General features: G+C 35.1%; 2 protein-coding genes across 2 annotated transcripts in view; one reads left to right on the top strand and one right to left on the bottom strand.

Moving 5' to 3' along the window:
* LOC149534923 (Prolyl oligopeptidase family protein) overlaps window positions 1-27,139 on the bottom strand; it is a 147,749-nt gene that overhangs the window by 34,090 nt on the left and 86,520 nt on the right. Inside the window, exon 7 of the mRNA XM_089804285.1 lies at window positions 5,137-5,265. Within this exon, the coding sequence (XP_089660411.1) occupies window positions 5,137-5,265 (129 nt within the window). The remainder of the gene's footprint in view (window positions 1-5,136; window positions 5,266-27,139) is intronic.
* On the top strand, window positions 14,299-16,858 carry LOC149534926 (uncharacterized). Its single transcript, XM_089804286.1, has 6 exons — window positions 14,299-14,377; window positions 14,523-14,809; window positions 14,952-15,349; window positions 15,455-15,678; window positions 15,789-15,976; window positions 16,073-16,858. The coding sequence occupies exons 1-6, from the start codon at window positions 14,310-14,312 to the stop codon at window positions 16,684-16,686; spliced, it is 1,779 nt and encodes a 592-aa protein (XP_089660412.1). The 5' UTR covers window positions 14,299-14,309; the 3' UTR covers window positions 16,687-16,858.

Genomic DNA, 27,139 nt, shown 5'->3' with positions numbered 1-27,139 from the left:
AATGCTCAATTTTTGGCAAACTTGTGCATCTTTTCTTTGTGTTGTAAATAGTCTTTAGTCTTGTTTTTGCCTTAGAAAAATAGCCCTTGAAATTCCACTCATTATGAGCTAACTTAGGTCGAAATCAGTGTTGTCAAGCTTTAGTTATAAGGGAAAAAGTGAGATTTTTAAGGACAATTGCATCTTTTTATTAAAAACCCTCATAAAAGGGGGTTTTTTATTGGCAATTGCACAATATAAAATTATATTTGATATCGAAAGTGGATTTTGTGGTCTATTTTAAAATTTCAACTCATTCTGAGTTGATTTGTCCATAGTTTTTTATGTTTTATGAAAATAGCCTATTTCAAGACTATCTTTCATCTTACTTTATTAACAACTATAGTTAGATATTAAATTTAATTGCATAAGACACTTAAATGCACTTAAGTGAGGTTTTTTATTATATATTGTATATATCTGCATGCAAAAGACTATGTGAAGACCCATTTCCAATAAATTATAAGTCCTAGCATTAATTTAAATGGACATTTTATATGCAATAACACATTTTAATGTGTTTAAGTGGGTTTTTAATATGTATTTACATATTTAAAACTTATTTAATTAATGTAAGTGGGAAAATCTAATCATTTACATATGTTGTTGCATGTATAAGTTATTTTAATTATATTAATGCATTTAAATGGGGTTTTTCTAACCTATTTGCATATACATCTTTTAAAATTACCACTTAATATACTTTTTAAGTTCAAATACATGTTTTAATAACATGTAAATGCACGAGGTGGCGAGTTTATGCCCAATTGCATGTCTTTCTAAAACATGTAAATGGTCTCCAAAAGTTAGTTATTCACTAAAAGCTCATGGTGGCAGTTTTCCAAGCAATTGCATGAGTTTTAAAATGTGTACTTGCTTTCCAAAAGTGCGCTTTTACTTCAAAATATGAGACTTTTTGATCAAACACCCAAAAGTGGTGATTTTTAGTCCAAAAACACATGTTGGCTCTCATAACTTCACTTTTTTGGGTGATTTTCTCGAAAAACAGATTTTGCAGCCTTCAAATGCTCATAACTTGAGCATTTCTTGGTCGGTTTTGATGATCTAAGGGCCATTTTTGCCTAAAATCACCCAAAGAACACATCAAGCTACTAAAAAAATTGGAGTTTGTTGAGTGTTTTCTTCATTCTCAACCCATCTAGGGCACATTTTGCTAAAAAATGCCATAGTTTTGAGCAATTTGCACCAAAACAGCAAGTGATTGGATCAAGGTAAGTTTGAAAGCATTTCCTATCCTTCCTAGCTTGTATTCAAGTCTTCTAATCAATTGATATGCTTTGGACGTCATTTTCCAAATCCTTTGCATGTTGCATATTGCTTGGTCAAAACAATTGCTAAAATGATGCAATATTTTGCTCTAACTTCCTACACTTGGCAAGCTACGAATTTTGACTCATCTCTTGCAAGGATTGAGTCAAGATTCGAAGTCTATTTAACACTTCATCTTGTAATCTTCTAAATCCAAGAAATCTCTTTGATTGCATTTTCAAAATTCTCACAAGTGCTTAAAACAACTTCTTCTCTCGCTTCTTGAGAAAAAGATTTGATTCCTTGTTATTTTTCTTAAGGTTTTTGTTGTATATATTTGTTGTGTTGTGTATACAAGTCTTATCATTTCCATTTTCAGATTTGCATGTTTTTGTATATATTTTGTCTCTTGTTCTTCTTTTTCTTCTGTCTTCTTCAAGTTGCATACGCAAGGTCCCATTTACTTGCATATGCAGTCGGAGATAAAATCTCATTTTAATATGGAAGCAAGTCCCTCTTTTCCCCTCATGTGACTACAAGTATAAATCCCACCAATACACATTCCATGAACCTGCATATGGTTGCCCTATGGATGAAGAAGAGTTTCTCAAATGCTTGTCGGATATGTAGTATGAATTGCACCTATTAAAGCATGCTATGTTTCCATTTCAGTACACTTCACTCCTTATTTGCACATCTTAAAGCTCATTGTCCACATATGCAATCCACTCCAAAAAGACGTTTTTGGTTTTTTTATTCATTTTTGAGCCATTATGAGCTCAACCAATTTGCTCATTTGCTGTCAGCAATCATCCCAAACACTTTCCCTCTCATACTTTGCCCAAATCCATGCTTTTACGGACCCATCTATGCTTGAAAAGAACATTCAATGATTTTTTCTAGAAACTCAATAACGACAACAGGCATAACCCCGAACATGCAAAGAAGAAAGAGGAATGCAAAGAAAGAGTGATCACATGATGGAGCTTACAAGGAGGTGAAAGAATGATTACAAGTATAAAGTGTTTTCAAGTTGGTCAATGAACACTCAACGAAACAATCAAGGATGCATATTCATACTCCAGTTCGAGATGCTTCCATCAAACATGAGCACAGCAATCGTAAAATATTAGGCATCTTGTAGCAGCATGAAGACCAATAAGGCTTGATGTAATAGAATTTGTGTCTTGTAAGAAACTTAGAATATTATTTGTCATTGACATATTACATGTGATGGAAAAACAAGATGTAATTGCATGTGATAGTATCATGTGCAAATTTGTAAGATGTAGCCAAGTTGCAATTGCACTAGGCATGCAACTTTGAATAAAGTCAACGTAGTTAGTTAGAGATAAGGCGGTTGAGGTTGTTCCACATTTTCCTCCAGCTTTCTTTCTCCTATTTTCCCATATAAAGGAGGGAGCTCATTGAAAATAATCATATTTTGGCAAGTCAAGAAAATTCTACCAGTTTATATGTGCACTCTAAGACTTTGTGTTTGCATGTAAATCTAAATTGCTATCAATAAAAGAGGCAACTTGCTTTCAAACTTTGTGTTGATTCAAGGTCTTATGTGATGACATTTTCTGGATATTGATTATGAATTTTGGAGCTTTGATCAAGAGGGACTTAAATCTAATCGTGCAGACTTTGAGCTGCATATTGCATTCAGAGCCAATTTGAACTTTTGAAGACTTCGTGCTACAGAAGGACAAATTGTAAAAGATAGCAATGGCTGATTACTTAGAGCTGAAGACTTTGGGCTTCAGTTATAAGTGTTTCTTATTAAATTTGAGAGTACCTAGTAAGAGACTTTATGCCTTACTATTTATTTTGCTTGAATCCTTTATTCAAGACAAATGCAGGAGACTTTGGGTTCCTGTTTTTGTTTCACAAAATATAAAAAGTAAACTGCTGCCCTTGGTGTTGTTCTTACGTCAATTTCAGGGTCACCGGTATTATCGTAGCAATAAGGTACTTTTTGTTAAGTTGAAAAGTTAGAGTTGTATGCAAATTATTCCTGAAAAAAGAGGAATTCATCAAGAAAACCATATTTTTTGTAATTTCAGTTAAGTTCCTATTGAAGCCACCTACGGTAAGAAGGGAGACTCCCCTATTGCTGAGAGGAGAGAGAAATCTCATGAATGTTGCCTAAAGTCATAATTTTGTAAGTCGTAGTTAGTGACGTACAAAATTTTTAGCCAATAGTACTATAGTTGACTATGATACTTGTGTTGTGAATGTCATATTTTTCTAATCTCCTATATACATTGCTTGGTAACATAAAGATGCATTGGCACTTGAAACTGAAAAACATAAGGATTCATATCTAAAAGTTAATTTGATGTAGTCAATAACATTAGAATGGGATATTACAACTCAACCATGAGGATCAAATTAAGCACTGACCCAACATAAACTAAATATCATCTGTTAAGAATGTGTAATAGCATATTGATTATTACTATGACTTCACTACTCCAGTACTACTACACCTTCAAAGCATAGTTTGCCAACTCTCTAAGTACTCTCAGAGTAGCCGAGTACTCTCAATTTTTTTTGCAGACCGAGTACTCTCAAGTTTAACTCTCACATATTTATAGATGTAAAAAAATTGTGGGTAGAAGTGTCGATGCAGAGAAAACATTGGATTAGATGTATTTTTCACATGATGTTAGTGCTATAAAACTATGTATCTTCTCTATTGAGATGTCAATTTCTATTTCAATACCTTTTGTAATTGAATTCTACAAAAAAATATGTTTCTTTAAGAGAATTTAAATTTTAGTACTTTCAGAGTTGCTGAGTTTTTCTTGAGTTTTTGTTCAATATATGCCGAGTTTTTGCCAAGTTGAATTTTTTTGGCTTGCTAAGTACTCTTTGAGTTTGAGTCTGCAAACTATGCTTCAAAGTATATCAATTTGGAACCTTAACTCAAAAGTTGTTATTTTGAAACCATTGAAAGGCTGTCAAAACTTTTTACACAAGGATATTCCTTTGCATATTTGGAAAGATTTTTTAAATTAAAAGTCTCAATCTTGATCTCTTAGGGCATTTTAAGAAAGCAAGTCGCCAAAGTTAGTTATGCTTGTGTTTGACAATATATTGGAGGTTCGAGATAATTTGATGACTGCTTGTTATAGATCTTACCTGATTGATTGTGCTTCAATAATGAACTGACAACCTATTTTCATGACTACATAATCCTTGATTGAATATCACTTGTAATCACTTTAAATTATGCCTGTATTTCCTATTATCAGAAAAGAATTTAAGAAAAAAATTATAAGATATTTTAAGAAAATGTGTTATTACGTAACTGACATCATTTTACCACTAGTTCAAGGAAATATCTTCATCCAATTGAATATTTTAGGTGAACTGATCCATATGTTTCCCTCAACAGCTATTTGTTTATTGTTATATTAGAAAATTAGTAATTTGCATTGGTACATACCAAGGACAAATAGTAAATATGATTTATAGAAAGCAAAATATATCCCCAAGAGCATACATCAATACATACAAATTTTCTTTAGAAGGGGGATGCAGGTTACATTTATAGCAATTACCAAAAACTTGCAACTTATAGTTTTAAATATAAATAGAAGACGTGTTGTCAACTATTAAGAAGAAACCAAATTTTAATGTCAATTGTTTATTTTTATGAATACAAGGTCAGCATTATCCCTCACTAACATGTGCCCTTGCACCCTTATGATTATCTAAGAATGCCATAAATGAGAAACCAGCCAGGTCATCAAAAATTGTTTATTAATAAAATATTCTGAAAAAAGAAAACAACACAAGGTAATTTAAAAAAAATACCACTGGCGATGATATGACAAACTGTACAACAGAAGAGTTAAAATCATAATTTGAGCCTCTAGATATTTGACAGACATTCTTTGGCACAGGTAGGAAACAGGTACTTAAATCTCTAAGAAATAGTCCTCCCTGCAAAGCAACATAAGAAATAATAAAGTCAGCAACATCATTGTTAGTGTCCCTTTATGGTAACTTAACAAATCCTGATACAAAATAGCAGTAACACTGGAATACTAACAAAATACAAAAAAGTAGCATATGTTTCTGATATCGTGAACTCTTTTCAACCACTTAAGCCTATGTTATCTTAGGACATGCGCCTGGCCAAATGGGTTTGTCCCTTGAAAACAAAAAAATATCAGAAACATCCCAGAGGCATTCAAGGGTTACAGAAATAACTAGGAACATCTAACAGTCCCTACAATGGACAAGGGGTGCCTAAACATCCTCCAAACATCCAAGGGATAGATACCCCTTCCCTAGAGCTTAGTGAGAAAAAGTTTCATTTAAAAAAATAAAAAACTGATGAAAAACAAAGGTGGGCTCCAACATCCCTTTGCACAAAACCCAAACCTAAAAACTGCATTATAACATGATAATTAAGGACATAATGTATTGCTTGAGATTCCCTTGGATCAGAATGAGATAGTCTCTTGCAATAGTAGTGACTCTAGCTCTGATTTTCATGCAGTGTTAGGAGGCAATGATTACCGACAGCTGCATATTTCTAGATTTTTTTATCATTTTGTAGTTGAAACTTGCAGCCTTTGGGCATTTTGTTTTAATTTTTTAATAATATATATGGTAACTGAATAGGAATCATGTGTATTTTTGCATTACAAAAATTACCTCTCTTGCCAACTGTGACTTAACCATGTAACTTAACTGTATAATGAACATTGAATATAGGATGCCAACTTTGTCTATGACAATCCTTGTATACTAACAATTTGTCTACAATGAAAAAGAAAAATCCTTTCTAGGCTTTGAATGTGAAGATGTAAAGATTTGCAATAGGGGACATGTATTTTGCAGATTTTGTGATCATGATTCATCATTGGTCTAATACTCAGAGTTTCTTGGACATCTCCAAGCCCCCACAAATCTTCGATCTGTGCACTCCTCCAAGACATGGATTATTATGAACCAAAAGAAGTTAGAAGCATACACCAAGGAATAAGAGCAGCCATCAGAGCTCACACTATTTTTTGGACACATGCACCAAACCTCGAAGATAATGCTATCTCAAGAGATGAACTCAACATCCCCTTGATGTCTAAATTTTCATACAACCTTAAACAGTAATATGTTAACCAATCACCCAGCAAGGAACCAACATAAAAAGAAGTTATTATTCTTATGATTAGGACACAAAATGCCCATACCCAACATAAATAGGTGGCTTGATCTTTGTCAATAAGCCTAAATCCTCACATAAACTCTTATTTAACAACCACTAAGCTTCATGTTGAGCACACTCCTCACAAACTGGAATTATTATTGCCTCAACTTGAGTCAAACTTGCACCTAGTGAGGTATGGAGAATCAAGCTTAATAAGGAATACTGAGTCCTACACTACATTGTCCAATAGTATAGCCACTCACCCAACAACAAATGCTTGGGATATGCAACCAAGAATAATATTTGCAAATGAATAACCAAATAGCAATAAATTTCCTTACAAATCACCTAGAGGTGGAGATTAATGATTTCCCACAAAACATTGGATGGATAGACAATGAAATATCTTCATAGAACTTGGTAAAAATTTCAGCACCCAAACTCCCTTGTAATTATCCAACTCTGAAACTTTGAAACAACCAATAAAACAAATTTATCTTCAACAAAAACTTCACAGATTACAGAGTCTCAAACTTTAAATCCAACTACAAAATCCCAATGACCAAATCATCAGTTAGGATACATCTTCTGCCACCAATAGTGATCTTTGCAAGAGGGGTTTTGTCCTCTAGAGACTAATGACTCGAGAACTTCTTGGAAAACTCCATTTTAAAATCACTTTATTAGTTTAATAAGCCTTTTTATTCCGAAATTGATTTATTTTAATTTTAAAACATTTTTGGCACTTTAAAAAGTCACTTTTCAACATCCAAACATTTGAAACTTTTCATTAGCTTTCCAATAAGCTATAATATTGAGTTGCCATATTAATAATTTTAATTAAAATGAAAATTTTAGCATAATCAATTAACTATAGCTCAAAATTACACCCAAGTAGTTAAATTGGTCAAAATGCTTCAAAATTAAAAACTAACCACATAGGAGTGATACCCATGACTAATGAGGAAGTCTAGACTTGATCTAGTGATTAAAAATAGACAATCCCTCCAAGAATCTTGGAAACCAAACTGGAAGCTAAAAATAACATCTAAAAACAAAAAATGAATGCTCTAGAGTCTAAACCAAAGAAGCAAATTTTGCAATCAGACTAATTACAAATCACCCATTGTCCTAATTTTTTTCCCTTGAATGGGTCAAAATGTTGTTGACCATCAATCAACAAGTTTGTAAACAATTGTACCTAATTCAATAAATAAAGCTATTCAAATCACGAGATAATTGCACAAATCGTGAAAAATTAGGCAGAAACCCTAAAAATCCCACGTAAAAACCTAGAAATAAAGCGAAAACTCCTAGATTTTAGGATTGGTGGATTTTTTAACTCAGCTTTTTAATTTCACATTTCATTCGCTGCAAGTAAAAGCCCACATACAATTCGCCAGAGAAGAAATTCAAGCAAACTTAGTTATTTTATAATAATGTGTCATCGAGGAGATTTTTGTGCAGCATGACCAATTCTGATAGTAGCATTCAGCCCAACATACAACAAGTCCTCTGTAAAAGAAAATTGTGGGCATAGATGGACACTTTAACTATTCCATTTTTTTTTTCAATATTATGTTACCTAGGTTAACATCATAGATAGCGGTAAATGTTTACTGTTGACAAGTTTGCACCCTTGCTTGAGGCATGACGCTCAACCTACCTTGTGTAACATGGAAACAACTTCCAAGTGTGGGACTTGCACTCTAAGGCTGAATCTCTGGAGAAGGCCGGCTTCCTTACTACCAGGATGCACCTACACTACCACTAGGAAGGAAAAGGGAGAGAGAGAACAGAAATTAAATGCAGAAAGGGAAAGGGGTGATGCACCAAGATAGAAATATGGATATAGCTCTGCCTATGACTGCACTACACATCAATGAAAATCAGGAATACACTAGTCTTGACTCTATTCTATCTCCAAGGAACCACATACAGGTTTGGAACTGATTTAAGTGCTGAAAGGAAAGAAATTTCACTATGCAACAACTGCTAACATATTTAAGACAACATATGAATCTAAGAAAATGGAAAAGAAACATTCCAATCAAGGCAATATATAAAATCAGGATCTCTGATAGAGATAGGAAAGATTATTATAGATTGAATTGACTCAGATTTACTTACCAATCTGATAGTATGTACTGTATTGTTCTGATTGTGTAGATCTTTGAAATTGGGCAGAAATGGAGAATGGATGAACACAATTTGATTAATTTCCTTGTTTGTAGGAGAGAGCGATCGCAGAGACTGAGTATGCCTTGTAAAATCATGAATACACATACTCAATATAATGATTACTTCACTTAGTCTAAAGCTATACTTCAACACTCCTCTTAGCAAGGGAGAAGTGATAATTTTTTTACAAGATATCAATATCGAAGATATACACAACACATTATCTGACCTAAACACTCTAAAATAGTGACTTGTCAAATAATTATAATCACAATATTATGAACACTATCATAACATGTATTATGATCTCTAATTGTCCAAAACAATATCTAAAGAAATCACAATACTTTCATTATCAACGACTTCCAACGTATCCAGAACAAAATTGCCATAACAACAGGCCCATCTTTTGTAAGATCATCAACTTACAAAGATTACCTTCTGAATATATATGTCCATGAAAGATCATCACCTTTCATTACATATTTGATGCAATTAGACAACTTTAGAAGCATAAACACATATTGAAACTTAAATTCAATAGTCAACATTACAATTTAATCATATCAAGTTTTCCTCTGAAGTATTCCAATTTTACTTTGGCAAGAGGTTTGGTAAAAACATCCACTGTTTGCTCATTTGTACTTATGTACTCTAGTTTGATAACACCTCGATCTACCATATCTCCAATGTAATGATAAGGTATTTCAATATGCTTAGATCGATTGTAAAAAATTGGATTAGCTAAAGCTTGATACAACTCTGATTATCGCAGTGAATGATAGTTGGCTTCAAGATCTTCTTAAACAATCCAACTAGCAATTTTCGTAACCATACAACTTCTTTGGCTCCCATGGAGGAGGCTATATATTCTACTTCAGTGGAGCTTAATGCAACTGAGGATTGTTTTCTGCTGAATCAAAAAATCATCCTAGATCTGAGACTGAAGCAACATCTTGTAGTACTTTTACGCTAAGTAGAGCTACTTGCCCAATCAAAATTTGAGTATCCATGAAGATTGATTTCGACTTGATCATATTTGAGTCCCATACCAACTGTACCTCTTAGATACCTTAAGATATACTTGGCTGCCATTAGATATCTTCTTTGGTTCACACATGAACTAACTTAAGGTATTAGTAGCATAACATATATCAGGACGATTATTCACCAAATACATTAAAGATGCAATGATTTGCCTAGAGTAAGTAGAATCAGTAGATTTAGATTCAACCATATCATCCTTCAACTTATGTAAGTTGACTTCCATAAGAGTAGTAACTGGTTTACAATTCATCATTCCAAATTTCGTCAAAATATCAGTGGTGTATTTTCTCTGATTTAGGAAAATGTAGTTCCCCTTTTGCCAGACTTCTAGTCCTAGGAAGTACTGGAGAAGAGCTAGATCTTTCATATCAAACTCTATTGTTATTTTCTGTTTGCATTTGTTTATAAGTTATTCTTCACATGTTATTAACAAATCATCAACATATAACACAAGAATAATCATGTCACCACCATTTATTTTGAAGTATATGTTTGGATCAACTTCGTTCTTAGAATATCCTAATTTTGTTAGATAGTTGTCTATTCTTTCATACCATGCCCTGGGTGCCTATATAAGGCCATATAGTGCTTTCTTTAATTTACACGTGGAAATTTTTGTCATGAGTGATGAACCCTTCTGGTTGTTCAATATAAACTTCTTCAATTTCACCATTTAAGAATGTTGTTTTAACATCCATTTGATGAACTTTCCATCCTTTGGATGCTGCAATTGCTAAGATAGTCCTAACAGATGTGTACCTAACAACACAAGAAATTTTTTTTTTCATAATCAAATCCTTCCTTCAATGAGAACCCGCGTGCCACAAATCTGGCTTTTTATTTTTCAATGCAGTTGTCAGGTGCATGCTTGATTTTGTATAGCCATTTAGAAGAGACAACTGATTTGTTCTTAGGTCTGGGTACAACATCCCACACCATTTTTTAGTATTGATTGATATTCTTCAATCATTGCTTCTTTCCAAGGTTTGCTTGATAAAGCTTCATCAACATTTGAAGGTTCTGTTTTGATAAGTTCAGTTAGTAGTGTCACATAACATGACTGATTTCTTGTTCTCTTGCTTTCTTTGATTCTTCATCAGGTTCAACATGATTCTCTTCTATCATTTTCCTAGGCAAAAGTGGCCTCTTTTTATAATTGGAATTTTCAATACTCTCTGAATTTGAGATAGTAGGTGAAGGAGGTTCAGAATCATTCTCCCTCTCATTTTCTATTGGGTGATCTTCATCTAGTTCAATAGTAGATTCTGCATATGCATCAATGTTCTTAGAAAGATTGAAGGCAATATCTTCTTCAAATTTTACATCTCTACTGATCTCAATTGTTCTTTGACTTGGAACATAGATCTTGTAACCTTTGGTTGTTTCACTATATCTAATGAGTATCCCCTTCTTTCCAGATGGTTCTAATTTTGTTCTTTTCTCTAGGAATATGAATATAAATAGGACACCCAAATATTCTTAGGTGACTTAGATCTAGTTTGATACCTGAAAATAATTCTTCAAGAGTGGTGTTTTCTAATATTGAGTGATGACATCTATTTTGAATATAAGCATCAACATTAGAAGCTTCAACCCAAAAGGAAGTATGAAGATTTTGGTCATGCATCATTGCTTTGGCTGATTCAATAATTGATCTATTTTTACATTTTGCAACTCCATCCTGTTGAGGATTATATGGTACAAAAAACTCCTCAATCCCAACAGTAATGCAAAAATCTTTGAAAATTTTAGAGATGTATTCACCTCTATTTTCTGATCTTAGTGTTTTGATTTTTTGTCCAAACTGGTTTTCAACTAGTGCTTTGAATTCTTTGAATTTAGATAATACTTCAATTGATCCCTTTTGTTTGAGGAAGTAGATCTAAGTTCTTCTAAAATAGTCATCAATAAAAATCACATAATAGAGGCACCCATTTAGGGAAGGTACAATCATAGGACCACATAGATCAGTGTGAATAAGTTCAAGTACAAATTTTGATTTGTGTATGCTTTTAGGAAAGGATTTTTAGGTGTTCTTGCCTGGGGCACATCCTTTGCAAATGCCTAAGTGATCAGATTTGAGACTAGGTAATCCTTTTATAACTTTCCCTATTGATGACAATGCACGGAAATGAAGGTGACCTAGTCTCCTATGCCAAATTTCAGTTGAATTTTATGTTTCATGACATAGGGCTAAATTTTGTTGGTTACAAAGTTTATATAAACTTCCATCTCTAAATCCAATAGATATAGCTTTCTTGATGTTGGATTTCTTTAGCCAAGATAGAACTCTATCCTCTTGAAAGGTGATTTTTTATCCTTGATCAACAAGACCAGAAATAGAGACCAACTTTTTTTTTATATCGGGTATGAATAAAAAACATTTTTAAGTTCGAGAGTAATACCTGAATTTAGATGAATTGAACATGATCCAATACCTTTAACTGGATGAGTAGAATTGTCTCCAATGGTTACTTCTTCATAGGAATATTCTTTGAAGCTTTCAAATTTGTCTCTAAAACCTGTAATATGACGTGATGCTCTACTGTCTATAATCCAGGTGTTTTTGTTTGAGTTTAATTCACTTGAGAGAGCTAGATAAAATGCAAGGTTTTCTTCTTTTTCCTCTTTCTCTTTGATTTTTGCTAGGGCTGCTTGAATTTTCTTTCGTTTAGGGTAGAAGTTGTGAGTGTGACTGAATTTGTCACATTTGAAACATTGTACTTTTGACCAATCTCATGTCTTATATGATTTGTTGAATTCCTTCCTATCACGTTTGAATTTACCTTTCTTTTCTTTATTTTTTGTATTAGCATGAAGAGCTTGAATATCTCCCTCTTGATTTATGTTGATCTCTTTGAAAACTAATCTTTGATTCTTCTTGAGTGCATTCATTTTTGAGTAATTCAAATTTAAGAAGGTCAAGTCGAGAGCTTAGACCACAAATAAAGGTTTTCCAAGATAGTGGAAGTCCTCTTAACGCTATGATGCTAAGTTCTTTGTCATCAAGTTGACTTCCAATTGTTGCAAGCTAATCTTTTAACTCAGAGATTCTTAAAAAATAGGATGTAATTGACTCCCCATTGATCATTTATGTATAGGAGATCTTGCTTTAAAGTTACCAATCTACTAGTATTGTTGATTTTGAAAGTATTCTTAATAGTAGAGAATATTTCAAAGGCATTTTTAAGACTGGATATAGATGGAGGAATATGATCCTTCACTGAGTCTATAATAATTTTCATGGCCTTCTTGTTGTGCCTTTTCCATGTCATTTTATCTGGATCATTTTCAGGCATAGATGGAAAACTCACCGAGTTTCCTAGCTCGGCGAGTTTTTAACCAGTTAACTCGCCGATTTAAAAACTCGGCAAACTGGTAAAAACTCGCCGAGTAATCGGCGAGTAGTCGGCAAAAACTCGGCGAGTTTTTCCTAAAAACTCGCGGTTTACTGGTGAACGCGGCCTGTGAGGATTTAAGCGGCAGTGAGTGTGTTTTTTCTCATTCTTTCTTGTATTTGCATTGTTTAGAACCTTGAGGAGTGAAGAGAAGAAGGTTTGGAGGCATTCTTGGCTGATTGCAAGTGATTCAAGGCGGATTTGAGTGGATTGTAGAGGATTCTAACCGATTTTAGAAGACAAATTTCTTTCCAGGTATGTTCATCTTATCATAGTTTGAAAACTTTTTGTAGTTTTATAACAAATGTTCTTTTGTTTTTGTTGTTTTTTGTAAATGTTTTCAAATCATTTAAAATCATTTTGAATCATTTGAAACCCTAGCTTCTAAGGATATGGTTGAAGTTTGTTGTTTGCTAAGGATATGGTTCAAGTTTGAAGTTTGAATCATTTGAAACCCTAGCTTCTAAGTTCTAACTTTGTTTATTCATTTCTCTATATATTTATGTGTAGGGCAACAGTCAACCATTAAAAAAATGACAAACCCACAAGAAGAGTGGCCACAAACACCATGCCCATCTGGATATATAGGCACTCGGCCTAAAAATGCAAGAGATAAGGCATGGCGGTATGCCTATGAAGCTCCAAATCCAAATGATATTGGGAAGGTGATATGCATTCCCTGTGAGAGAATTATTTCTGGAGGCATAAACCGCCTCAAATACCACCTTGCAGGCATAAAGAAACATGACTCAAATCCTTGTCTCAAGGTAACTGATGAAGAAAAAAGATTCATCCATGCCCTACTTGTAGCTGCTGAAGAGAAAAAATTGAATAGGGAGAGGGCAAAAATAGCTATGAGGGCAGCCATATCTGAATCTGAAGGAGCTCCTTTTGATATGCAAGAGGAAGAAGAAGCACTTGAGAACATACCAAGATCTCTTCGTGGCCCACGGATCCGCAAACAAAATTTCTCTTTTACCAGTTCCACTTCTTCTACATCTCCTACTTCTTCATCATCACCATCCAGATCCCCATCAGGGATAGGTGGTTATTTTGTGCCCAGGAACACACCTGGAGCACAGCCATCATTAGAGGGCACCGCATGGTTTAAGGAGGTGCATGAGCAAACTGATATTGCAGCAGCTGATTTTTGGTTTTTCAACAGTATCTCAATGAATGCCGCTGATGGTCCCTATTGGGTCAATATGGTGAATGCAATGACAATATCAGGCAAAGGGTACAAGCCGCCTAATCGCAAGGATATGAGTGGAAGGTTAGTATTTTACTATTTAGTAATTGTAAATAATTGAGATTCACTTTAGTTCATTGTTATATTTTAAATCTTAATTGTTATAACTTATTTCCTAATTTTTTACTAACACTTACACTTTATTTAATATTACACTTAAATTTTGTAGGTTGCTTGACAAAGCGGTTGGTAGGGCAAGATTGTTGATAGAAGACCAAAAGAAAGAGTGGAAGAAGTATGGCTGCACCATTTTATCTGATGGGTGGACAGATGGAAGAAGTAGAACCATTATTAACTTCTTGATTGCTTGCAAAGATGATGTGGTGTTTTGGAAATCTGTCGATGCCTCCAACAAAGTGAAAAATGCAGCCACATTGGCTTTAATGTTGGAGAATGTTGTCATGGAGGTGGGAATAGAGAATGTGGTGCAAATTATCACAGATAATGCAGCAGCAGGTAGATTTAATTTTTTATATTTGAATCAATATGAATCATGGATGTAATGCTATGGTATTATTCAATTTAGATTTGATGTAATTTGTAAATACTAAATATGGAAAGTTTGTTACTGATTATTGATTTTTTGCTAATCTTTTAGGTAGAATCCTCCAAGAGAGGCATCCCACACTTTTTTGGTCACCTTGTGCAGCACATGTCCTTGACCTTCTTTTGGAGGACATAGGAAAACTTGATTGGGTGAGTCCAGTTGTGGAAGATGCTAGGCGAGTCACGAAATATATCTATAATCACCCATGGGTTCTCAGTTTGATGAGAAAAGCCACTAAAGGCAAAGATTTGATGAGACCTGCTATGACAAGGTTTGCAACGGTCTTCTTGACGTTGCAAAGTATTCTTGACCACATATTGGCTTTGAAGCAAATGTTTGTGTGTGCTGATTGGGTTGCTTCACCTTACTCAAAGAAGCCCGAAGGAGAAGCTGTGGCACGAATAGTCTTTGATGATAGCTTTTTTGCAAAGGCTAAGGAGATTGTGGAGGTAACTTCATTATATTTTTAGACTTTTAGTTTATTCAAGTTTCATTTTCAATTCATAACTTACTATGTTATTAACTAATTTGTATTTTTCAAATTTCAAATGTAGATGTCTCTGCCCCTGGTTCTAGTCTTGCGCACATGTGATGGGCAGCAATCCCCAATGGGAGGTCTTTATGAGGCCATGGATAGGGCGAAAGAGGCTGTTAGAAGTTACTATCACGGGGACAGTCTCAGATTTGACCCCATTTGGGAAATAATTGATAGGAGGTGGAACAATATGCTCCACCAACCTATTCATGCAGCAGGCTACTTCCTCAATCCCAAATTCAGGTACTATGATAATTGATTGTCCTTGAAGTTGGGATTTTAATAAGTCTTTATTTTACTTTACTTTTTAAGGTTGTGTAGTAAGACTTGATATCATTTTCTATTTGTTTTAGGGCTGATGATTCCTACTCAGATCCTAATGGAGAGGTCATGGAAGGTCTCTCTAAATGCATTGAGAGAATGATATCAAGTGAAGAGGAGAGAGACCTTATTGTGACCGAACAACAAATCTATGTGGAATCAAGGGGTCCTTTGTTCTCTTCTATGCTAGCAAAGAGAGCAAGATCTACTCAAGCACCAGGTAAAGCGTCAAACTTTAAAACTTTTGCTAATTGATAAGTTGTGCTTCTGATTTTGTTTTTTATTGCTTTATAACTTTTTAAATTTTGTTTTGCAGATGCTTGGTGGGCAAGTTGGGGTGGCAATACCCCCAATTTAAGGAAATTTGCTCTCAGAGTCCTATCCCAACCTTGTAGCTCATCCCATTGTGAGCGCAATTGGAGCTTATTTGAGTCCATCCATACAAAGAAAAGAAACAGAATGACTCAAAAACGGCTTAATGACCTTGTTTATGTGTACTATAATCTTAAGTTGCGCATAAAAAAGTCACAGCTCTTAGAACTACCTGGTCCGCTTGATCTAGATGAGATAGATCCTTATTCTGATTGGACAGCACAGGAGCCAAGTCCATTTTTTACACCAGATGAGATTGCTGATTTGGAGAGGCAGGCCATGGAGGGGGAGGTTGACACTGATTTTCAGTTCACTATGGATGACATTGAGGATGAGGACGAGGATGATGATGATTCAGGCGAGGATCAGACATTACCATTAGGAGGAGATGCATCCTCTTCTAGGACGCCGAGCCAGTCAGTAGGGACATCGAGCGAGGGGGCACAGCCACAGAGTTCACAGTCACGCAGCTCACGCCCTATCCCAGTGCGGGGCACTTCTTCTAGGACTAGACCCCCTCGCTTTCCTGCTAGTGCAAGTGGAAAGAGGAAGATGTGATTGGCATTGTCACATTGTATTGATGTATTTAGACTTTTAGTATTTACTTCTAGTTTGACAGATTGAAACTATTTAGTAATTTACTATTTTGCTTCCTACCATGAGCATTCTGCATGAGAATGCAATTTTGTACGCATTATGCATTTATATATATCTAAACTTTGTTTCTTTCTTTTGTATTGTCTTTAATTAACTTATTAGATGCATCTTCTCATTAAATTTTGCAAAATAAATGTATTTTTAATTAAATTTCAGCGGTTTTTTAGGTTCCCGAGTTTTTCCCGAGTTTTTTTTTTAAATCGCCGAGTTTTTCCCGATTAAACTTTTGGGGGGCTTGGCGAGTTTTTGCATTTGGCGAGTTTTCCAACTATGTTTTCAGGTATTGATTTGTTTGATTTTATGTACTCTTCCAACTCCATTTCTCTTAATACTATCATGACTCGAATTTTCCATGATGAAAAATTTGATGCCCCCTCTAGTCTATCCTCTAATCTTACATGATTAACCATTTTGAATTTGAGGATAAAATTCTAATATTGATAAATCTAAGAATTTTATTTTTATTTTTGAAGAATATAATTCCCTATCAGGATGGCTTTGATACCATGTAAAATCAGGATCTCTAATAGAAATACGAAAGATTATTATAGATTGAATTGACTCAGATTTACTTACCAATCTGATAGTATGTACTTTGTTGTTCTGATTGTGCAGATCTTTGAAACTGGGTAGAAATGGAGAATGGATGAGCATGATTTGATTAATATCCTTGTTTGTAGGAGAGAGTGATCACTAAGATTGAGTATGCCTTGTGAATCATGAATACACATACTCAATATAAAAAGTACTTCACTTCGATTGAAGCTATACTTCAACACAATAAACATGCACAGATTAATGAATGACAAGAAGAGGTAAGAACAAAAATATTTCATTAATGTAAGGCAAAAATTGCAGAGCATAATGCTACTGCAAAAAATACAAACAAAGAAGAAATCGGAAAAAGTATTTACAACTTGCCTTTATACTAAGTTACCAGATTCTCTCCAGCAACCCTCAAAGTCTGGTTTAATTCTGTCCAAAGTCTAGTTCTTGTCAAATTCTCTTCACATTCTCCTACAGAGCCATAGATTTGCTGCAAATTCTGTCAGAGGAATTTGGGCAGAATTCAGAGCAAATTTTGAAGAATTTGCTGCTCAGCAGCTGAACCCAAGCTGAATTTGGTCTCAAAACAAAGTGTTTTTTTGCCTAATTTGGTTCATTTGATCCTCCCAACCCTAAAAGTGACCACTAAAAAGACCAAAAATATGGTTTATATGTCATTTATCCATTTGTGAGTGAAAATGAAAACTTGCTTATAGAGGAAATCCAAATTGACAATTGGTGAAGTCCAGATTGACGATTATAGAGGAATTTCTTTAAAAAAGCTATGATATATTCTTTGAATCCAGGGCTTCAAATCTAAATCTCAGCTTTTGATCTAGCTTGGTTAGAAAACCTCTAACCAATATTAAAAAAATTCAGATAACTACACTTATCTTTTGATGATTCCTTTCATTCTCAAACTGTCCCTGAATATGGAAATACATCCCATGCATGATACCAAGCAAGCGTATGATGTTATATGTATGGTTAAATAATGCAATTAATATCATATTATATTGAAACATAGATATGGTGGTGTATTTTACTATGTTGCTTTATTATTAGTAGAGTGGTGTATAGACTTATTTGTTGTTGCACACACACACACACACATATATCTTTAATAAAAGATATGTTTTGGTACGGATGAACCCAAAACCAATCCAAACCCAACCAAAAGAAAATTTGGATGAATAACGAATCCGAATCTTGAACCTGCATCCATACCAGAATCCGAACTGACAACTTAGCCTTTATAGATCAGGCATAACTCAGATCTAACATTGAGTTCAAACCCCAACCAAGTGGAGTTGAGTTGCAAACAAGAGCAAGAACTGAGAATCAAAAAGAAATCTAATCATGGAGTGCAATCCGATGCTGGAAGTGACAAGAAGAGGCCAAAACCTGTGCACCCATCCACAAGAGATCAAATCACTGAAATTTTATCATTATAAGCATTAAAGAGCCATGGAGCGCATTGGTGTCATGCCAATTGAGGTCCAAGAAGTAGTTGGGCATTGGAGAACTGGCCCTCATGGTGTGCCATGGACAAACAAAGCCGTTGGGAAGGATAACATGTAGAGTTGACCGCGAGGGTGAATCTGATTTTCCTGAAATTGAATGATGACCATCGATGAAGATTTTGATGAAGCCCGAAAATTTTGTGCCTCTATTTATGAGATTATGTTGGACATTCAAAATGGAATGGGTCCTTTATTATGTCTTGGTGAAGCAACAATGTGCAAAGAAAGCAAGTTATTAGTGTTAGACACTGAAGTTCCAGATGAACCACCTAATATGAGCATTATATTTGGAAAATACAACAGGGATATTTATTTCACTGTTCTAAAAGGTTCAAGCAAATTATGATCATTCATTTTGATTCTTCGAATAACAAAATATTCAATGATTTTTATTTAGTAGCGACAAAGAGTCAGATCTTGTCTAATGTGGTAAGCTAGAATTATAAAAGTCTGCAAATGCCTTTTGAGATCAAAGACAGTACTTTCTTCAAACCTGTAATCCTTTGCTGTTGAAGATACAGTGGCAGAGAGCCATGAAATGAAATTTAAATAGCAACCATAAAAAGCCAACATATCATTTGGATAACTGAGGAAATGGATCAATACAAAACATAAGGGTAATTATGCACAAACGGGAATATGTGGTTATGAATGTAGCAAGTTTTCAAAACCATGAACTTTATTATTTTTGAATCTGTAGATTACAGTCCCATCGTATTGGGCATAACACAGATTGAAAGGAGTTATTCATTTGCACAATTCTCTGTCTGGAAAGCACTATTAAAAGGAGCGATTATATTCATATGATCTGAAGGATAATAATCTAGAATAGCACCCGATGACACCTCCAGTTATAGAACCAATGCCACATGAGCATGACACGATCAGAGACTATAACAGGAACTTTTGAAATGAAGGCGGAGTAGTATGTTGTCAAATGTTCATTGAATGACATGTTCTTGCAAGTTCGAATAGAGACAAAATCGAAAGATGGCATGGGAACAATTTGTAGAAACATAAGAACAATATTGTGCAAATGGAGGAAATAAGTATGCTTGTCTATGACTTTCCCTGTTGGCATACAGAATAGCAATGAACTTGTGCGTGCGTGACCAAATGTTCCTTTCATATTAAGCGACAATATTAAATAACTCTAGATTCAATTCTTTCCTCTCTCACAACATAAATAGAGAAGGATTTGCGGATGTCGGTAGCAAGGAATAATTATGTTACCTCTAGTAGCCATTAGAGATTGCTCTTCATCCATGAATAATAGCATTTACAAATCTTTATAAATGATTTTCCTAATGTATGGTGTGTCTATTTCAGGGTCATGAGCATACACGCAAGAGAAAGGGAAGTTGAGAGCTTGAATGATGGGTGACAAAGGAGGGGTCTATGCAGATGATATGATTGAGTATCACAGAATATAGCCTGCGGATTGCTCTTCGGTAGATGGGAATCGCACAGAAAAAGCACCCACAAAAGAGAGAGATATTGCGTCCAATGTTATAAGCCTTGGAAATTATTTGACCATCGGTAATGTTGGAATATAATTAGAGTTATATTAAGCATTAAACATTGGTTAATTTTTAGGAAGAGGTGCAAAGGTTGGAAGGCAACCAATGCCTTTTGATTCTCTATAAATATGAGATGTAAAACATAATAGATACAATTCATATTTCCCGAAATTTTAGAACCAAGTTACATATACTATATGCACTTGATACATTTTATTCTTTCAATGGTAAAGAAATGATTTTTTGAACAAAGCCTGTGGATGGTGGATTATTGAATGAATTCTTGTGCAATGCTGGAGTCGAACTATATTGGATGGATCATCCTTAAGGAGTGTCTCCAGTACAATTACTATTAAGTTGTGTCCTTTATAAATATTTTATTTATTTTCTATAAATATTTTAAAATTCCGACAAGTGGACTGGGTCATTATTGCATTTTAAACTTGATAAACATAGATATTGTGAAATACTTAATTGCTTTTGTATTTATGTCTAGTTTGTCTCCACAGGAGTTTAAAGTGCATCCTAGACTAGTTTAAAATTGTGTTTTTATAATTGATCCGTCGCGTCTAGATTATTAATCTGTTTATAGTTTAAATACATTGAACTTTATAAAGTTGTACGTTTCAACTTATAATATTGACTCTAATTGCCCATTTAATTAAGCACTGGTCTTTTACTCTTGATTCATAATCCATATGCTGGCAACTGTTTCATTTCTTTCCTTTGAGGAATTAATATATTCATTTGTTGCATTAATTTATAATTATTGTTTATTCAAAACATTATCACATTTATACAATCATTTATTCTCAGTTCATAATTTGCAAGGTAAAAGCTTTCTATAATTCTTGCCGTTTTGAAAGCTTTTGTTGTATTCACATTTTAACCAGTCTACTTTAAGCATCTTGGATTTAAGGTTGTTGTCCAGGATCAAGTACACCCACCTTGGTTTTGCAGCGCTGAAAGCGCAGAGGCTTTGGATTGCATCGATCAATCCCATCAAGTTGGCCTTAACCGGTTGGATATCCCAACATCGAGCAGGCAAGGCTCATAGGATTCCAATTTGCGGTTTTGGGAACCAACAGGTCCTCCCCCTAAGAAGGATGGTCCAAATGCCGCGGGAAATCTCCCCAATGAGATATTAAGTAATAGCCATCGATGCAGATCCCCTTCATTTCTAGTAGATGATTGAGATGCAACGAAGAGACCCAAGATGTGCCGGATCCAATGACTATCGTGCAATTCCAAGCTTTGGAGCCTCGCAGAGACTCCGTAGTGTGAAGAAAAGCCAGAACAACGACACCTAGTAGCATCTCGCACTTTTCCATTTGATAGAACAAACAACGATCATTTAATCTTCCACTAAATCTCCATCGTTGATCTATTTATGTATATTGTGCGGACTTAAATGTATATTGTGCGGACTTAAATCGGACATGGGAACTTCCACCACATGGCATAATTTTGGACCTTGGAACCTTGTTGAGACTCTGCGATATAAAGAAATACCGAGATGGTGACAGATGGCAACATTCTATGCGATTTCAGGCTTCTAGGTTTTGCAAAGGCATTATGGTAGGAGGAAGTGCCGAAAAGGTGACACGTGGAAGCATCTCGCACTTTCGGGAAGATGGGCAGATAGCTCCAGAAAACACGAGAGCCATCAGATCTCATATTAGTTAGCCCGACCAAGAGCAAACCGAGTCAACTTGGTCAAAGAAGGGACCCAGTTAATAGGAAATGTTAGCCACCAAAATTAATGCGATGATCCACTGCAAAGAAAACAACCCATTGAAGGTCTCTTTGATCGGATATCGATGATGGGCTGAATTGGGAGCAAAAATAGCCAACATTCTTGGCAACTCAGAGGGGATGCTTGCCTACTAAACATGGATCAATGGCCTTAAGCAATCCATTAGGCACAGTGTCACCAAAGAGAATGACTCCTTGTCTCACCTGCAACTTCACAAATTCTGCAACCAGCATAAAACAAAAGGGGGTCTGAAGAGCTTCAGAAAGCTCCAGAAAACTGTGCATGCGCACTTCTTAGAAAGCTGAAAACACTTACTCTACTATGTACAGTACTTACAATCAAAATAATCAAACAAAGTCATTGACTGGCTTGTTGAAATAGTTGCCTTTCTTCACAAGTTGGTTTCTTTTCCCATGCACATGGGCAACTGAAAATGGCAACAAGCATAACAAACATGTTGCTGCATAAAAAACCTCTTTCCCAATGCTGAAGACAATGAAGCTCTGTAGCACTGGGACATTGTCAACTTGAGAAAAACATGCTTGCTCTTCCTTGTGGTCTACTCCATGCTCTGGAATGAGCATGACCGACGGCAACTTGCATTGGTGTAGAGCTAGATGCCTGATGGGGCATCCTCTTGCTGGCTTCAGCTCTAAGCAATCAACCTTGACCTCACTGTTGTGCTCTACAATAGCTGTATCCTCTTGGCAAGCAAGGGCTGGCTCTTGTGGTGTGGCTGGTAGTGTGCATGTCTCCTCATGTTGTTGCAGAAAGGGAGGACTGTTCTGCATGAAGTAAGCAAACTTCCGCCTTGGGGGCTCCTGCACCTCAATAGCTTGCAACTAGGCAAACTTGAGCCTTGTGTCCTCTTCTATAAAAACCAATATCCTAGCGAGATCCTCCTCAAATTGGGCTACCTTCACCTTATACTTTGAAGAGCGGAGGTAAGACAAAAATTCATCTTTATTCTCATAATATGGAGAATTGAAAAAAATATCTTCATGGAGGGGATCCATGAAGAAGCGTTTAAACAAGGAATTTCATAAGAAATCTGAGGAACAAAAAAGATTGAAAGATCTTCACACAAATCAGCACTTGGTCCATTGAAACCAAAAGACGCATAGAGTCGCCATGGTGTTAGATAAAATGCCTCTAAAGGCTGATTTCACTAAAAATAACACCCAAATTCTCAATGCATAAGATTGGATTGACTTCCGGCAAACTTGTGCAGCGGAAAATGATTGTCCCACCGGGCGTGCCAAAAACTGTTGACACAAAAGTCTGCACCCTTGGTTGAGGTATCACCCTCAAGTGACCTTGTGTAACATGGAAACAACCTCCAAGTGTGGGACTTGCGCTCTAAGGTTGAATCTCTAGAGAAGGCCGGCTTCTTTACTATCTATTGGTTCCCAAAACTGCAAATTGGAAATTCAAGAGCCTGCCACTTCTCCGATAGGATTCCACAATCACTTATGGCTAATGAACAAGAATCACCTTGATTCCCCTGCACTTCAGGCTTCGCTACACCTAGGTGGGTAGACCTTCTTCTGGAACCTGATTACTAAGTTTAGAGCTTTTCTAAAGCAAATTTAAGCTTTGGAGTTTTTCGGTTGGCAAGGTCTTTGAACTAGATTAAAATGAAACAGAATGTTGAGTTTTGAAATAATTGAATGTTTTGTATAAGATTTGTTAATAATGGATTTTATGCTTGTAGGAAGGAAAATACACATTTTCTAACTTCAACAAAAAAAAGACCAGTGCCTCTGCTCATTCGAGCAATAGAGTCAACTTCATTGAAGATTTTCACGTACAACTTTATAATATTGTTCGCACTTATACTGCCAATAATTAAATAATCAAGATGCAACAGATCAAATATATTTGCAATCTTAAATTAGTCTAGAATGCGCTTTAACTCCTGAAGAGACAAACTAGACACAGATACAGAAACAATTTGATATTTCACAATATCTGTGATAATCCTATTCAAGATGCTAAATGATCGTGTCTACTTATCCGATATTTAAATTGTATGCAGAATTTCAAAAAAATTATTACAAAGGATGAATCATCTACAATTTAAATCTCCATGCCATTTAAAAATAAACAAAGGACCTTTTCTTTTATTATTAAAATAAAATAATTGAATTCATATTACAAAGTCATATTATTGCTCCTTATTCTTCCTTACAAGTAGATATTAAATACTTCTTCCGAGCATATAAATATTTTTGAATACGTCTTTAAATTTGGATATCCTTTTATATCTTATAACAGTATATAGGTATGTCTTTTCAAGACATATATCTTCATTTAATAGCACCGCTTCATAACGAATCTTGCTAAAAAGCTCAAAACTAATTACTTAGTTTGAAATTATCCTTTTGAATGCAAGCATAATTATGAATGAGACGGGTGATTTTTAAAGGCATGTATTTGTTGAACTTGGCCTCTTTTTTACGCGAGGCTTCCTATCGCTTTCCTTCTAATTCATTTGCGAAGACACTCCTCCCATACCCAGACCATTCTTTGAGAGCTTTTATTTTAAACCTCCATCCTTGGTCTCTCGATATAAATTCTTATGAGTTTTAATCTTATATAAAATAAAAGAGACCATGATTATTGTAAGAAAATAAGGAGGAAAAGCATGATAATCTCCCGTGGTGCTCAATGAGCTTATGTTCTTGAGACGTGACATCTGTGCCTTCCTTTCAATCCTTCTCCTCCAAATCACGGTGGTCTTCTTTTAATCTCCAGGCTATCGTAGCGCTCTATAGATGGCAGAGACATGATCGTGGGCATGATTTGACCTCTTGTAACTTCGTTTTGGAATCCCTAGGCTCAATATTCTTCCAATCACCATATACTAGTGTTCTCACATCATCGTAATATATCCTTCAACCATGTGACATGGATTCTAGCGACTCCTTTGTATTGTCAAAAACAAGTTAATTGGTCATTGTTGTGGATGAGGAAATGCCCCTCTTACATATTGTAAACATCCAATCCTTGCGTCTATTGTTTCATCTACTGTTTCCATTTCAAGCCTACTCCAATATTCCTTCCATAGATGCATAATGGCGAAGAAGACATTCCATATTAAACAAGATGAAAAAAGAAGTTGCCCAATGTTCAATCCTGAACCTGTATTGAATCCATCTTTCTATATTGTCTATGTATATTGTAGCAGCCATATATATTCTGGTAAAATATTGTCGCTTATCATCTTCAGTTCCTGCTGACGTTGATGTCTCAACAGCATAGGGAAAAGATGGTATAGTAACATCATTCACAGAAGCACCTTCCTAATGATTGCATGGCTCCAAACAAATATGAGATCCCAGTGAATTGGAATGATTGTATTCGTGATGGTATTGTGCTCCAAAAGGTATATACTTCTATTGTGATTTTTATATCTACCACTGTTGCACTCTTGGTGTAGGCAATTACATATAAATGTAGCAATTCCTCATATGCTACCTCTAACGAACATATGCCACTGTCTCCATGATTGCAGAAGTATACCACACAGCCAATAAGAAGGCTAGTACATATGGTTATGATCCAATTGGCAAATGTCAAGCCTGAGTACCTTATTGTCCAGATTTCAAGACCAATGGCAGAAATACAAATGACAAGCAGCAAAATCAAATATATTAAACCAAGTATGTGCATTTTTAAAAATGGGTTTTGAGTTTGCTGCTTAGATAGCTGGTATTAGCATCTGGTGAAACTATGACAAAGAAGTCCTTTTATGATGCCAAGGTATTGATTGCACATGCTACTAATGGATTAGTTTGAGAGCATTAAACTTTTCATGTTGAGTCAATGTAATGACCCATCTGAAGTTACAATGTTTGGAACCAATTCCTTCAAGTTCAATTACCAAGCCTTCCTTCTATTGATCTTATATTGTAATATCTCATCTGGTACTTGTATATGTTTTCTTGAATTATATCATGAGAGTAAAGATTCAACTAGATCTCTGCAATTATTCTGTGTGCTCTCCAATAACGATTAATATCTAGTCCTTTCCTGCCTAAGATATCATGATTGGTTTGAATGATGATTTTCCATCTTTCTTCTTGTATGGTACCTTTAATCAGGGGTCATCAAATATTGATATTGTCTTCTTTCATTATCTGTTTCTTTCTATGGTCCTCTGTTAGATATGTGTGTTTTTTCCCCTCCATCATTGATGTGCCCTTATTATGATGAATGTATCTTTGCCTCCGCTTTGATTTAACTAAGGCAATAATATGTTGATTATTGGACTCATTCTACTCTCTCCCATTCCAATATCTTCCCACACAATGGATATTTCATCTTCCCCTTCCATGATCGAGTAATGAAATGTCGAGTCAGACATAATGTTCTGAGTTATGGATTTTTACTGTTCATGTCTGATGTGATCACTTTAGGAATCTACTAACTGTGTTGGATGTTCTGTTCCTGACTTGGCTGGGTAAGATATTATCAATGAAGGTTTGTTTAAATTATATATTTCCATTGATCTCTTCGTCCATATGTTCTCTAATTATGCAGATATATATTTCTGTCACTGCTGTAGGCTCCATATTCTAGTTTAATTTGTTTACTTCCTCAACTCTGTGTGCAACGGTCAAGGTTTATCCCATTGAGTCTTCTTTCATTGACTCCCTATCCAAAAGGCTTTGATATCGACTTAGTCTTCATATACGTCTCTCCCTTCTTAATGAAGTCACGTCTCCTTTGCTATCGAATCATACGTGAAGATTGTTGAGCTGGAGACTCACGCTGCCTGTAAAAACTTAGTATATAATTTACTATCACCATCTTATTACCCAAAGCTATCGATATTTATTCCTGCTCGATAAATACCACTTTCCCCCTCTTTTATTCTGATTCTCATATGTTCCTTGTATATTTTTCTCCTTCATATTCGATGGTCTGCACATTGTTTCGCCATCTGTGTTCTGCTTGCGGACTGCTTCTTCAAAATAACAAAGTACTTGTTTGGTTTCTCTCCT

This window comes from Cupressus sempervirens, chromosome 10 (genome assembly GCF_028749045.1).
Source record: "Cupressus sempervirens isolate cs-2001-9-10 chromosome 10, ASM2874904v1, whole genome shotgun sequence".
Classification (NCBI taxonomy): domain Eukaryota; kingdom Viridiplantae; phylum Streptophyta; class Pinopsida; order Cupressales; family Cupressaceae; genus Cupressus; species Cupressus sempervirens.
The sequence above is the reverse complement of the archived record's forward strand: the minus strand, read 5'-3'. Positions and strand labels throughout refer to the sequence as shown.